We start from the raw sequence: 15,726 nt of genomic DNA on the forward strand, positions 1-15,726 counted from the left end.
TTTGTAAAACAGAGAAGGACAACAGTCTCCAGAGCAATGGCAGAAAATGTATGGTAGATGTTCAGGAAATGAGGTCTACCATATTAAAATGGAGGAAAGCTTATTCTTTGCAGAATATGAAGGAAAAAGCTTCACATATGCTTCATTCCACGCACATAAAAAGTAGGTGTAAATCTGCTGTACAATATAATTTTGTATTCAATTTTTATGTTGCTGTTTTTTTTCAGTATTGATCTAGCTACAAGGTCAGGCTTTAAGCACACTTCCATTAATTTATATTCTAATATATTCATGGCACATCAGAATAAATCCCTACCCCATCCTATAATGCAGAGTATACATCAGGAGTAGCGATGAGCGAGTGTGCTCATTACTCGAGATTTCCGAGCATGCTCGGGTGTTCTCCGAGTATTTTTTGCGTGCTTGTAGATTATGTTTGTGTCCCCGCAGCTGCATGATTTGCGGCTGCTAGACAACCTGAAAACATGCAGGGATTGCCTGTTTGTTAGGGAATCCCCACATGTGTTCAGGCTGTCTAGCAGCAGCAAATCATGCAGCGGTGGGGACACAAACATAATCTACAAGAATTCCCAAGATACTCAGAGAACACCCGAGCATGCTCGGAAAACTTGAGTAACGAGCACACTCGCTCATAACTAATCAGGGGTCATTGCAGGTGAAGACTAAAATATAACATTTGTTACAGTCAAACCATAGCTGCAGAAAAAGACATAGACCGTGCATCCCAAAATCATACAATGATCTAACGCCACTAGGCATTTTTTTTTTTTTAGAAATGAACCTAAGGTTATTAGTTTAACATTTTAATCAGAATGTGTGAAGTCCACTATCCCATCATGGAGAACTTTTCAGCGGGTCTCTATTTCCTAACCTAAAAGGTATGGCACCATGCGTCGACCACCACCACAGCTACAGCCCACCAGCAGGAGAAGCAACCCAATGCCCCACAGCACCCATGCTGCAAGGCAAAGCTTTCATGACTCCAGACCACTACACCCCACAGGCAAACTAGCACAGAAGCAATGACCGCAATACAACAGCACTAGTGAAAGGAGCTAAAAACCCCTCATTTTGTACAAGTTCTGAAACTATTAGCAGAGAATAAGAATAGGCACAACCCCTCTTGCAGTCTCTTGCTAATTAAAAACATTTAAGTCAAAAGGGAGAAGTGCTGATACCAAGTAAAGCAAAAACACTGCAGTAGAGTACAGCTGATTTGAACATTGTCTTAGTACAAATACAACAAGCATATTTGCAGTTCTATTCTCACAGTGGTGTAAGCTCTGCTGTATTATCCTTCCTCTATACTGACTGCCTGTGAGATGGAAGCTGAAGAACTGTGAGACGACAGATGCAACTGAAAATGTGTTTGTAATGAGGCCAAGGTCACTTCTGCTGTACTGGGTTAGCCCTGTTGTGATGTGCTCATTCTGATCTCACTGCAGAGCTGTATGTTATTATGAAATCAAAGTGTCAGTCATTACATGTCTCACACTGGTAACGCACACTTTAATTTACAACAAGCTCCAGAAGCAGGTTCTCAGGAAGATCAGTGTCTGACCCATAGTCTTCAGCATAATATTTACATACAAAATGTGTATTTCTTTGGAATAAGACACTGGATCTCAGATATCAAGTTATCATTTTATTCAACTTCTTATGGCTTACATCCTCATATAGACAGCTTAGGATGATTGTTCATACTTACAGATTTCCTTAACACCTTAGTGACCAGGCCAAGTTTTTGAAATCTGACCAGTGTCACTTTGTGTGGCAATAACGCTGGAACACTTAAACAAATCCCATTGATTTTGAGACAGTTTTTTTTGCAACACATTGTACTTTATGATAATGGAAAATTTACTTTAATAATAATAATTTAATTTCTATCGCTTCGACATATTCCGCAGCACTTTACATTTTAGAGGGGACTTGTACATACAATAGACATTACAGCATAAAAATAAGCACATAGATCAAAACAGATACGATACCAAGAGGAATGAGGGCCCTGCTCGCAAGCTTACAATCTATGAGGAAAAGGGGAGACACGAGAGGTGGATGGTAACAATTGCTTAGTTGTTCAGACCAGCCATAGTGTAGTTCATGTAAAGCTGCATGAACCGGTTATCAGCCTAAGTACGTAACAGTACAGACACAGGGCTATTAAATGCATGAAGCATGTGAGAACATGATGCAAGGAACCTTGTTGTGGTAAAAATCTTGAATGGGCAACACAGGAATAGTTAGGTTAAAGCATTGAGATGGTAGGCCAGTATGAACAAATACGTTTTTAGACCACACTTAAAACTGTGTGGATTGGGGATTAATTGTATTAACCTGGGTAGTGCATTCCAAAGAATTGGCGCAGCATATGAACAGTCTTGGAGACGGGGGTGTGAGGTTCTGATTATTAAGGATGCTGACCTCTGGTCATTAGCAGAATGGAGGGCAGGGGTAGGATGGTAGATTGCGACGAGGGAGGAGATGTATGGTCGTGCTGAGCCATGGAGTGCTTTGTGGCTGAGGGTAATACGTTTGTACTGGATTCTGAAGTGGATGGGTAACCAGTGTAATTACTAGCACAAGGTAGAGGTATTAGTGTAACGATTTATGAGGAATATGATCCTGGCTGCAGAATTCAAGACAGATTGGAGAGGGGAGAGTTTGGTAAGAGGGAGACCGATTAGTAGAGAGTTACAATAGTCCAGACAAGAATGAATAAGAGAAACAGAGATAGTTTTTGCAGAGTCAAAAGTAAGAAAGGGTCGAATTCTACAAATGTTTTTGAGGTGCAGATAACAAGAGCGAGCCAGTGATCGGATGTGGGGGGAGAATGAATGCTCTGAATCAAGTTTGACCCCAAGACAACAAGCATGTTGCTGGGGAGTAATGGAAGAACCACACACGGAAATGTCAATGTTGGGCATAGGCATTTTAGTAGTGAGAGGAATCACAAGAAGTTCAGTTTTTAACAGGTTTTGTTTCAGATAAAGGAAGGACATGATGTTAGAGACAGCGATAAGACAATCACTAGTATTTTCTAAAAAAGCAGGCGAGATATCAGGAGCAGAAGTGTATAATTGAGTGTCATCAGCATAGAGATGGTACTGGAAACCAAATTGTTTGACCAATAGGGGCAATATACAAAGAGAAGAGGAGGGGGCCTAGAACCGATCCTTGAGGAACTCCAACAGTAAGGGGAAGGTGAGAGAAGGAGGAACCAGCAAAAGACACAGTGAAGGAGTGGTCAGAGAGATAGGAGGAGAACGAGGAGAGAAGGTGCCCTTGAAGCCGATGGAGCAGAGCATAGTGAGGAGGAGCTGATGATCTACAGTGTCGAATGCTGCAGAGAGATCCAAGAGAATTAGCAGGGAGCAGGGACCATTACATTTAGCTGTTAATAGATTATTAGAGACTTTAGTAAGGGCAATTTCATTAGAGTGTAAAGAGCGGAAACTGGATTTTAGAGGGTCTAGAAGAGAGTTATCTGAGAGATAGCGGATAAGATGGGAGTGGACCAGGCGCTCCAGGAGTTTAGAGATGAAGGGAAGATTAGAGACAGGTCTATAGTTAGCGGCACAGTTTTGGTCAAGGGATGTTTTTTTAAGAAATAGATATATGATGGCATGCTTTAATGAGGAGGGAAAGATACCAGAAGAGAAAGAGGTTGAATATTTTTGTTTGGTGGGTGGTGACAGCAGGGGAAAGGGACTGGAGGAGATGTGACGAAATGGGGTCACTAGTGCAATTGGTCAGGCGAGAAGATGCAAGGAGCCTCATCACTTCTTCTTCTGTGACTAGTTTAAAGTCAGAGAGTGAGCTACATGCAGTGGGGAGGGAGGAGAGTGCATGGTATGAGGGGATTGGTAGATAATTTCCTGTCGATATGGTCATTTTTTTCTTTGAAATAATTGGCCAGATCTTCAGGGCGGAGATCCGTGGTTGGGGCCTGCACTTTTGGGTTCAGTAGGGAATGAAGAGATGTTTCGGGTTATTGGATAGTGAGGTAATGAGAGTGTTGAACTAGGTTTGTTTGGAGAGGTGAAGGGCAGTGTTATATGTTTTAAGCATAAACTTATAACGGATTAAATCTTCGGGTAGATTGGATTTTCTCCACAGACATTCAGCGGAGCAACGCTGTAGGAAACATGTTTGCAGCATCTGCCAGGGTTGTCGCCGTCTGTGCCTTGTTGTTCTATGTATAGGAGGTGCAGCATCATCCAGGGCACATTGCAGTCTTTCAAGATAAAGCTTCAGGGCAGAATCAGGACATGTGGACATGAGAGGAAGGAGATAGGGGCCAATGATGACTGCAAGTTTCTGGGTGTTAATGGCCTGTATATTTCTATATGTGTGGAAAGTAGGATGACCTGAGCGGGATAGCAGTTCTTGATAGAGAATGGAAGAAGGTTATGGTCAGAGAGTGGGAGAGGGGAGTTTGTGAAATCATCCACTGAGCAAAGCCGGGGGAAGAACTAGTCGAGGGAGTTTCCATCTTTATGCATTGGAGAGTTAGTAAGCTGTGAGAGGCCAAAGGAGGAGGTTAGAGATAAAAGGTGGGTAGCAGGTGGGGAAAGGGGAAAAGCAATGGGGATGTTGAAATTGCTTATGATGAAGGTGGGGATGTAACAGGAAAGAAAGTGTGGAAGCCAGGTAGCAAAGTGATTCAGGAACTGATGGTAGGGGCCCGAAGGATGATACACCACTGCCACTCGCATGGAGAAGGGGATGTAGAGTCTGACAGCATGGACCTCAAAAGAAGGAAAGACAAGTGAGGGTACTTGAGGGATAACCTGAAAGGAACATTTGGGTGATAGGAGCAGACCAAAGCCTTCACCTGCTCTGTCATCTGATCTTGGAGTATGAGAGAAGTGTAGTCCACCATATGAGAGAGCAGTAGCGGTGGTGTCTGACTGATGGATCCAGGCTTCAGTGAGAGCCAGAAGGTTAAGAGAATTAGAAAGGAAGAAGTCATGAATGAAGGAGAGTTTATTACACACTGAGCGAGTATTCCAAAGGGCACAATTGAAAGAGACAGAAGACATGCAGGGAATATTTATAAGGTTAGAGGGGTTTCTGAGTGTAGCAGTTGTGGAGGTTTGACTTGCTATAACATGGGGAGCCAGGGTTGGGAGAGGATATCTCCAGCGACTAGGAGAAGGTAGATAGAAAGATGTGTTTTGAGTTTATTTATGCAAATATCAGAAATTTTACAAAAAAATAAAAAAAATTGCAATTTTCAAACTTTGAATGGTTATCCCTTTTTATCCAGATGGTCATACCACACGAAAACATTAGTAAATCATATTTCCCTCGTGTCTGCTTTACATCAGCACCATTTGTAAAACATTGTTTTATTTTGACAGCATTTTAGAAGGTTTAAAAATGTAGTAGTGTAGTAGTAACTTTTCATTTTTTCAAGGAAATCAACAAAACTTGTTTTTTTAGGGACCTATTCAGTTTTTAAGTGACGTTGGGTGTCCTATATATTGGAAACCCTCAAAAGTTATACCATTTTAAAAACAGCACCCGTCAACATATGCAAATTTACTTTCAGGTAGTTTATCAACCCTTCAGGTGCTTTTCAGGAATTAATCCAAATTAGCATAAGAGGAATAAAGAAAAGTATTTTTACCACCTAAATCTTGATAACTTCTGAACAGGCCACTGTAGCTGGCAGACTTTAAGGCCACTATTTAGTCATGGATTGCCACAGCAAACATCAGGACCACATGATCAAGGTCTCAGGGTGCCAATGGGTTTAAAGAGGGAGCACCACACTCTGTTAACCATCTAGATGCAGTAGTCACTATTTACAAAAGCATTTAAGGGGTTAAATGATTATAGTTGGTATCAACACTGATCGTGCTGATGCAGCAAGTTGTCATCTATAGAGTACTACTGACAGCTGCTGGATTGTCACCAGTCGGGGGAGGCTATTCTTTTAATTCGCAGGTCAGTAAAAAGGCGTATTGGTGGTCACTAAGGGTTAAATCCCTTGGGCAGTCTGTGGATTTTACTTTAAATATCAAGTTTGTGGAGCTGGTCTTGTTTTCGGATGTACAGAAGAGCCTTACTTTTTCAAAACTGATATAAGCACCATGACTTTTTGTTTTACTAGTTGAGATCCCCACTCCCCACACATATTATAAACCTGACAGCCAGAAAGTGGTTCAGCCATCAGACATTTCTCCAGACTTCCTGCAAACACAGGAACATGTTGCGTGGCCGACATGGATTCTATGAGAGGCACTGCTGGACCCCTCTGGTAGTGGCTTATCCCCCATAAGAACAAAAGGATCAGATGATAAAACTCATCAGGTCCAATGCTTCTTTCCCCCAACATCATCTATTATGGGGAGTCATTAGCCCCCCATACTCATTAAACTGTTTGCCTATATTGGTGGGTTTAATTGTCTTTATTTTAGATTATGTAGTGGCTTTTATAGTTCAAGATCTGTGATATTAACCCCTTTCTGACATCGGACGTACTATCCCGTCGAGGTGGGGTGGGACCTTATGACCACCGACGGGATAGTACATCCAGCGCGATCGGCGGCGCTCACGGGGGGAGCGCGGCCGATCGCGGCCGGGTGTCAGCTGCCTATCGCAGCTGACATCCGGCACTATGTGCCAGGAGCAGTCACGGACTGCTCCCGGCACATTAACCCCCGGCACACCGCGATCAAACATGATCGCGATGTGCCGGCGGTGCAGGGAAGCATCGCGCAGGGAGGGGGCTCCCTGCGGGCTTCCCTGAGCCCCCCCGCAGCAACGCGATGTGATCGCGTTGCAGCGAGGGTCTTACCTCCCTCCCTGCCTGCTCCAGACCCGGATCCAAGATGGCCGCGGATCCGGGTCCTGCAGGGAGGGAGGTGGCTTCACAGAAGCCTGCTCAGAGCAGGCACTGTGAAGCAGCCTGCACTTCTCTCAGATCGGTGATCTGTCAGAGTGCTTTGCAAACTGGCAGATCACCGATCTGTATTGTCCCCCCCTGGGGCAAAGTAAAAAAGTAAAAAAAAATTTTTCCAAATGTGTAAAAAAAAATATTCCAAAATAATGAAAAAAATATATATATATTATTCCCATAAATACAACTCTTTATCTAAATAAAAAAAAAAAACAATAAAAGTACACATATTTAGTATCGCCGCTTCCGTAACGACCCGACCTATAAAACTGGCCCACTAGTTAACCCCTTCAGTAAACACCGTAAGAAAAAAAAAAAAAATGAGGCAAAAAACAACGCTTTATTATCATACCGCTGAACAAAAAGTGGAATAACACGCGATCAAAAATACAGATATAAATAAACATGGTACCGCTGAAAGCGTCATCTTGTCCCGCAAATAACGAGCTGCCATACAGCATGATCAGCAAAAAAATAAAAAAGTTATAGTCCTGAGAATAAAGCGATGCAAAAATAATTATTTTTTCCATAAAATAGTTTTTATCGTATAAAAGCGCCAAAACATAAAAAAATAATATAAATGAGGTATCGCTGTAATCGTACTGACCCGAAGAATAAAACTGCTTTATCAATTTTACCAAACGCGGAACAGTATAAACGCCTCTCCCAAAAGAAATTCATGAATAGCTGGTTTTTGGTCATTCTGCCTCACAAAAATCGGAATAAAAAGCGATCAAAAAATGTGACGTGCCCAAAAAGTTACCAATAAAAACGTCAAATCGTCCCGCAAAAAACAAGACCTCACATGACTCTGTGGACCAAAATATGGAAAATTTATAGCTCTCAAAATGTGGTAACGCAAAAAATATTTTTTGCAATAAAAAGCGTCTTTCAGTGTGTGACGGCTGCCAATCATAAATTCCGCTAAGAAACTCGCTATAAAAGTAAATCAAACCCCCCTTCATCACCCCCTTAGTTAGGGAAAAATAAAAAAAATGTATTTATTTCCATTTTCCCATTAGAGTTAGGGTTAGGGCTAGGGTTGGGGCTAGGGTTAAGGCTACAGTTAGGGTTGGGGCTAAAGTTAGGGTTAGGGTTGGGGCTAAAGTTACGGTTAGGGTTTAGATTACATTTACGGTTGGGAATAGGGTTGGGATTAGGGTTAGGGGTGTGTCAGGGTTAGAGGTGTGGTTAGGGTTACTGTTGGGATTAGGGTTAGGGGTGTGTTTGGATTAGGGTTTCAGTTATAATTGGGGGGTTTCCACTGTTTCGGCACATCAGGGGCTCTCCAAACGCGACATGGCGTCCGATCTCAATTCCAGCCAATTCTGCGTTGAAAAAGTAAAACAGTGCTCCTTCCCTTCCGAGCTCTCCCGTGTGCCCAAACAGGGGTTTACCCCAACATATGGGGTATCAGCGTACTCAGGACAAATAGGACAACAACCTTTGAGGTCCAATTTCTCCTGTTACCTCTGGGAAAATACAAAACTGGGGGCTAAAAAATAATTTTTGTGGGAAAAAAAGGATTTTTTATTTTCACGGCTCTGCGTTATAAACTGTAGTGAAACACTTGGGGGTTCAAAGTTCTTACAACACATCTAGATAAGTTCCTTGGCAGGTCTAGTTTCCAAAATGGGGTCACTTGTGCGGGGCTTCTACTGTTTAGGTACATTAGGGGCTCTGCAAACGCAATGTGACGCCTGCAGACCATTCCATCTAAGTCTGCATTCCAAATGGCGCTCCTTCCCTTCCGAGCCCTCCCATGCATCCAAACGGTGGTTCCCCCCACATATGGGGTATCAACGCACTCAGGACAAATTGGACAACAACTTTTGGGGTCCAATTTCTCCTGTTACCCTCGGGAAAATACAAAACTGGGGGCTGAAAAATAATTTTTGTGGGAAAAAATTTTTGTTTTATTTTTACGGCTCTGCATTATAAACTTCTGTGAAGCCCTTGGTGGGTCAAAGCACTCACCACACATCTACATAAGTTCCTTAGGGGTCTACTTTCCAAAATGGTGTCACTTGTGGGGGGTTTCAATGTTTAGGCACATCAGTGGCTCTCCAAACGCAACATGGCGTCCCATCTCAATTCCTGTCAATTTTGCATTGAAAAGTCAAACGGTGCTACTTCCCTTCCGAGCTCTCCCATGCGCCCAAACAGTGGTTTACCCCCACATATGGGGTATCAGCGTACTCAGGACAAATTGTACAACAACTTTTGGGGTCCAATTTCTTCTCTTACCCTTGGGAAAATATAAAATTGGGGGTGAAAAGATAATTTTTGTGAAAAAATATGATTTTTTATTTTTACGGTTCTGCATTATAAACTTCTGTGAAGCACTTGGTGGGTCAAAGTGCTCACCACACCTCTAGATAAGTTCCTTAGGGGGTCTACTTTCCAAAATGGTGTCTCTTGTGGGGGGTTTCAATGTTTACGCACATCAGGGGCTCTCCAAACGCAACATGATGTCCCATCTCAATTCCTGTCAATTTTGCATTGAAAAGTCAAATGGCGCTCCTTCCCTTCCGAGGTCTCCCATGCGCCCAAGCAGTGGTTTATTTCCACATATGGGGTATCAGCGTACTCAGGACAAATTGTACAACAACTTTTGGGGTCCAATTTCTTCTTTTACCCTTGGGAAAATAAAAAATTGGGGGTGAAAAATAATTTTTGTGAAAAAATATGATTTTTTATTTTTACGGTTCTGCATTATAAACTTCTGTGATGCACTTGGTGGATCAAAGTGCTCACCACACCTCTAGATAAGTTCCTTAGGGGGTCTACTTTCCAAAATGGTGTCACTTGTGGGGGGTTTCAATGTTTAGGCACATCAGGGGCTCCCCAAACGCAACATGGCGTCCCATCTCAATTCCAGTCAATTTTGCATTGAAAAGTCAAATGGCGCTCCTTCGCTTCCGAGCTCTGTCATGCGCCCAAACAGTGGTTTACCCCCACATATGGGGTATCGTCGCACTCAGGACAAATTGTACAACAACTTTTGGGGTCCATTTTCTCCTGTTACCCTTGGTAAAATAAAACAAATTGGAGCTGAATTAAATTTTTTGTGAAAAAAAGTTAAATGTTCATTTTTATTTAAACATTCCAAAAATTCCTGTGAAGCACCAGAAGGGTTAATAAACTTCTTGAATATGATTTTCAGCACCTTGAGGGGTGCAGTTTTTAGAATGGTGTCACACTTGGGTATTTTCTATCATATAGACCCCTCAAAATGACTTCAAATGAGATGTGGTCCCTAAAAAAAATGGTGTTGTAAAAATGAGAAATTGCTGGTCAACTTTTAACCCTTATAACTCCCTAACAAAAAAAAATTTGGTTCCAAAATTGTGCTGATGTAAAGTAGACATGTGGGAAATGTTACTTATTAAGTATTTTGTGTGACATATCTCTGTGATTTAAGGGCATAAAAATTCAAAGTTGGAAAATTGCAAAATTTTCAAAATTTTCGCCAAATTTCCATTTTTTTTGCAAATAAACGCAGGTAATATCAAAGAAATTTTACGACTATCATGAAGTACAATATGTCATGAGAAAACAATGTCAGAATCGCCAAGATCCGTTGAAGCGTTCCAGAGTTATAACCTCATAAAGGGACAGTGGTCAGAATTGTAAAAATTGGCCCGGTCATTAACGTGCAAACCACCCTTGGGGGTGAAGGGGTTAAATATTGTGTTAGATGAACGTAAAGATAAAGAATTTTCTATATGGTTTCAACTTTTCTATGCACTGAATCACTAATAAAGAAATGATTAGCATGTCAAAGGCTTTTTATCTCACAGATCTCCTGCTGCCCTCCTTATCTCCCAGATTTGGTGTCTGCCTAATTGGTGTTAAAAGAGAAGATAACAAAAACATCTTGCTGAACCCAGGGCCCCGATACATCATGAGCTCCACAGACACCTGTTTTTATATTCATGTGACAAAAGAAGAAAATTCAGCTTTTAAACAACATGAGCAACTGGAGAAATTACGCAAATATAAATCCTATCACGGACCATCCAGACTACCTGTCCACAGTATAATTGCCAGCATGGGTGCGTATACATTAAAAAAGTGTCGAAGCAAGTTCTTAACGTGGATTTGATGATAGACGTATAGAATGATTTATTGAAATGTTTGTGAACCCATTAAAAGTTTTTGAATTTCTGCAAGCCTTCATCCTAAAAATGTAGTCAGTATCTTGACAGCGAAAATAGAGAAACTGATACATCAGAGAATGCACAAAGAGATGTCATTTTTCATTCGTAATTCAGATTATACAGCACTTACAAAGGTTCTACAAAGTTATTAAGTTATATCATCCAACAATAGGAGAGGAAATCCCTAATTGATTGTTGGGGGTTCCAGTTGCCAGGATCTCCATTGATTTTGGCAGTGGGGTTCTGATCTCGAGTATGTGCACTTCTGCTCCATTCGTTCTCCATTGAAGTATTAGAGATAGCCGAGTATAGCTCTACATCTCCATTTATGTGAAGCTCTTCAGAATGTTAGTCATGTTCTTTTTTCCCCTAACAAGTGCAGATGAGCAGATTGATCTGCGTAGGATTGAGTTCAAGACAAATTTCCTGAAATTTGCTGATTCACATGATTTCGCACATTTAGAAATTTGATTCTGGATGCGAAAAACTTGCCAGGCATCATTTCTCACACTTCTGAAGCATCTGAGAGTGGGCCATCATGATTTTTTGTTGTTGCGTGTGACTTCAAATAATGCCCTACAGTTATGACATCTTAGTGATTATCATACCTCATACAGTCATTTTCCATCTCCAGAGTCACTGGGTAGGTCACTATCTAGAGTTTAAGCTCTTGTGGTCAGCAGTGTCATTCCTCTCTTATAAAATGGAAGCACTTGTCGTCAGCGGAGTCATCCCTCTCTTATAAAGTGAAAGCTCTTGTTGTCAGGGGGGTCATCTGTCTCTTATAAAGTGTAAGCTCTTGTGATCAGCAGGGCCATCCCTCTCTTATTAAATGGAACCTTTTGTGGTCAGCGGGGTCATCTTTCTCTTATAAAGTGTAAGCACTTGTGGTCAGCGGGGTCATCCCTCTCTTACAAAATAGAAGCTCTTGTGGTCAGCAGGGTCATCCCTCTGTTATAGAGTGTAAGCTCCTGAGCTCAGCGGGGTCATCTCTCTCTTATAAAATGGAAGCTCTTGTGGTCAGCGGAGTCATTCCTCCCTTACAAAATGTAAGCTCTCATGGTTAGAGGGGTCATCCCTCTCTTATAAAGTGTAAGCTCTTGTGGTCAGCGGGGTCATCTCTCTCTCATAAAGTATAAGCTCTTGTGGTCAGCAGGGTCATCCCTCTTTCATAAAGGGTAAGCTCTTGTGGTCAGCGGGGTCATCTCTCTCTCATAAAGTATAAGCTCTTGAGGTCAGCAGGGTCATCTGTCTCTTATAAAGTGAAAGCTCTTGTGGTCAGCAGGGTCATCCCTCTCTTATAAAGTGTAAGCTCTTGTGGTCAGCAGGGTCATCCCTCTCTTATAAAGTGTAAGCTCTTGTGGTCAGCAGGGTTGTCCCTCTCTTATAAAGTGTAAGCTCTTTTGGTCAGCAGGGTCATCCCACTCTTATAAAGTGTAAGCTCTTGTGGTCAGCGGAGTCATCCCTCTCTTATAAAGTGTAAGCTCTTGTGGTCAGCAGGATCATCCCAATCTTATAAAGTGTAAGTTCTTGTGGTCAGTGGGGTCATCCCTCTCTTATAAAGGGTAAGCTCTTGTGGTCAGTGAAGTCATCTCTCTCTCATAAAGTGTAAGCTCTTGTGGTCAGCAGGGTCATCCCTCTCTTATAAAGTGTAAGCTCTTGTGGTCAGCAGGGTCATCCCTCTCTTATAAAGTGTAAGCTCTTGTGGTCAGCAGGGTCATCCCTCTCTTATAAAGTGTAAGCTCTTGTGGTCAGTGGGGTCATCTTACTTTTATAAGGTGTAAGCTCTTGTGGTCAGCGGGGTCCTTTTTCTCTTTCGCTGTCTCTCTTCTTAGAGTGTAACATCCTGTGAACATTGTGGTCCTCTTTTTCTCTTGTACAGTGTAAGCTCTTATGGTCAGAGGATTTCTCTTTCTTTCTTCCCCCCCATGTGTATTTTCCAAACAATTGCAAGGTTTCCAGTATTAAGATTTGCTGCAAATTAAAATTTTTGTTTAATATTCGGCAAAGTAGGTGAAATTGATATTCAAAGGATTCTCTCATTTGTACTAACAAGCAATGTGTTTTTTTTCAGATACGTTTAACTTTTATTTTACAAAAATGCATATGGAGATGAGATGGGGAAGTCTTGTGTGACTGTTTTACAATATGACAGGTGTCTACTTATAAAACATATACAGTGCATGAATGTATGGTGGGATAACATGAGTGTAAGGGAATATGTAACAAAGATAAGGTGGTATACGGAATACAATGGAAAATATTAATGTTATCATTTCAACTGTAAAGCAATCAAATAGTTAACTTTCTAAACGACAATATTTTGTTGTTTATGACAATATTAAAGTCTGTTTCTCTAAGAACATTCCCAACACTTTTTTAAATATATGCACATCACCTGCCAACACTGCCTTTCTTGGGAGAGTATTCTTATAGTTTGATGGCCCTTTGTGTACAGATTCCTTTCTTTTGCTGAAGATTGTATCTTTTCCTTCCAGCTGTATTTGGCAAGCCTCCGTCCCCTGTGTGGCGGACATATAACTGAGTAGCTTTTCTGTATTCAAAATAACTCTATTTTGTGCAATATTTTATGGTAAATTTGAATTTTATTACAAAAGATTCCTTTCCCTGGTTAAAATGCATGACTAAAATACATATTCATATATATCCATTTCTTACCAATAATTATTTAGAACACCTAACTTTGCGATTTCTATTTTGAATATGAACCATATTTTCTGTATGACAGTACGCTGTAGTCCCCGAAGGCACTGACTATCCATAGAGCTTCAAAAACTTCACAAAACTCAGCGGTGGTGCAATTTATAGATGAAAAGCAGCATATGACATTAAAATGACACTTTTTTTTAAAACAGATTTCTTTATCACATTTTTAATGCAGATATTTCTACTCCACTTTCACAGAGGCTCTGAATTATGCTCAAAGGCTTACATTCCTGTTTTATGCCATTCACATATCTATTATGTAACATAGCCCAAGGGAAGAGTCAGATTGCCATATAACTTGGACGGAAATCGTAATGCAATGCTTGGACTGGGGACCCGATCGTTATAGCATGTATTTTTACGCAGCTGTCTTAGGTCAGGAGAGCAGCCATCCAGTCCAAGCATTGTGTTGTGATTCCCGTCCGAGTTGCGCTGCTGTCGGACTGTTCCCTTAGGCCGGCGTCACACTCAGCGTAAGACAATACGGTCCGTTTTTTACAGCCGTAATACGGCCGTAATACGGAGAAATGTTCCCAAAATAGTGATCCGTGGGCAGGGTGTGTCAGCGTATTTTGCGCATGGCATCCTCCGTATGTAATCCGTATGGCATCCGTACTGCGATATATTCTCGCAGGCTTGCAAAACCGACATCTAATGGATTTATGTGCTCAAATGTTCGGGAAAACATATATACAGTATATATATATATATATATATATATATATATATATATATATATATATATCATTGAGACTCATATATATATTCTGTATTTATATTTAATTCAGCGCGATACATGTTAAAAGCCTTTAATTCAATTGCCGGCTTCTCATTTCTCCTTCACAAACCCGACAGGATATGAGACATGATTTACATACAGTAAACCATCTCATATCCCCCTTTTTTTTGCATATTCCACACTACTAATGTTAGTAGTGTGTATGTGCAAAATTTGGGCACTGTAGCTGCTAAAATAAAGGGTTAAATGGCGGAAAAAATTGGCGTGGGCTCCCGCGCAATTTTCTCCGCCAGAGTGGTAAAGCCAGTGACTGAGGACAGATATTAATAGCCAGGAGAGGGTCCGTGGTTATTGGCCCCCCCGTGGCTAAAAACATCTGCCCCCAGCCACCCCAGAAAAGGCACATCTGGAAGATGCACCTATTCTGGCACCTGGCCACTCTCTTCCCACTCCCTGTAGTGGTGGGATATGGGGTAATGAAGGGTTAATGCCACCTTGCTATTGTAAGGTGACATTAAGCCAGATTAATAATGGAGAGGCGTCAATTATGTCACCTATCCATTATTAATCCAATTTTCTGAAAGTTAAAAAAACACACACACATTATTTAAAAGTATTTTAATGAAATAAACACACAGGTTGTTTTAATATTTTATTGCTCTCTCAATCCAGCTGAACACCCTCGCTTGGCAAAATAATAAACCCACAATATACATACCCTCAGATGACCTGTCACGTCCCACGAGGTAATCCATCTGAAGGGGTTAACTCAATTTACAGGCAGGAGCTGCGCTAAAGCACTCGCTCGTGCCTGTGATCCCCGGGGAATGAATGAAAGCTGGATGATCTGTAATTACATTGAGTCACGGTGACGCGCCCTCTGGTGGATGAACTCATATGAACTCGAGCGTGGGAACTTTTCCAAGGCTCCAGTTCATGAGTTCATCCACCAGAGGGCGCCTCACCGCAACTCAATGTAAGTACAGATCACTCAGCTTTCATTCATTCCCCGGGGGTTACAGGCACGAGCGAGTGCATTAGCGCAGCTCCTGCCTGTAAATTGAGTTAACCCCTTCAGATGGATTACCTCGTGGGACCTGACAGGTCATCTGAGGGTATGTATATTGTGGGTTTATTATTTTGCCAAGCGAGGGTGTTCAGCT

The 15,726-nt window shown here is 41.6% G+C and overlaps 1 protein-coding gene across 2 annotated transcripts in view; it reads left to right on the forward strand.

Annotated features, from left to right (window-relative positions):
- KCNT2 (potassium sodium-activated channel subfamily T member 2) overlaps positions 1-15,726 on the forward strand; it is a 1,359,842-nt gene that overhangs the window by 854,558 nt on the left and 489,558 nt on the right. For both annotated transcript variants that reach the window (XM_077277827.1, XM_077277828.1), the window contains exons 15-16: positions 13-162; positions 10,766-10,992. In XM_077277827.1, coding sequence (XP_077133942.1) covers positions 13-162; positions 10,766-10,992 — 377 coding nt within the window. The remainder of the gene's footprint in view (positions 1-12; positions 163-10,765; positions 10,993-15,726) is intronic.

This window comes from Ranitomeya variabilis, chromosome 8 (genome assembly GCF_051348905.1).
Source record: "Ranitomeya variabilis isolate aRanVar5 chromosome 8, aRanVar5.hap1, whole genome shotgun sequence".
NCBI classification, from domain to species: Eukaryota; Metazoa; Chordata; class Amphibia; order Anura; family Dendrobatidae; genus Ranitomeya; species Ranitomeya variabilis.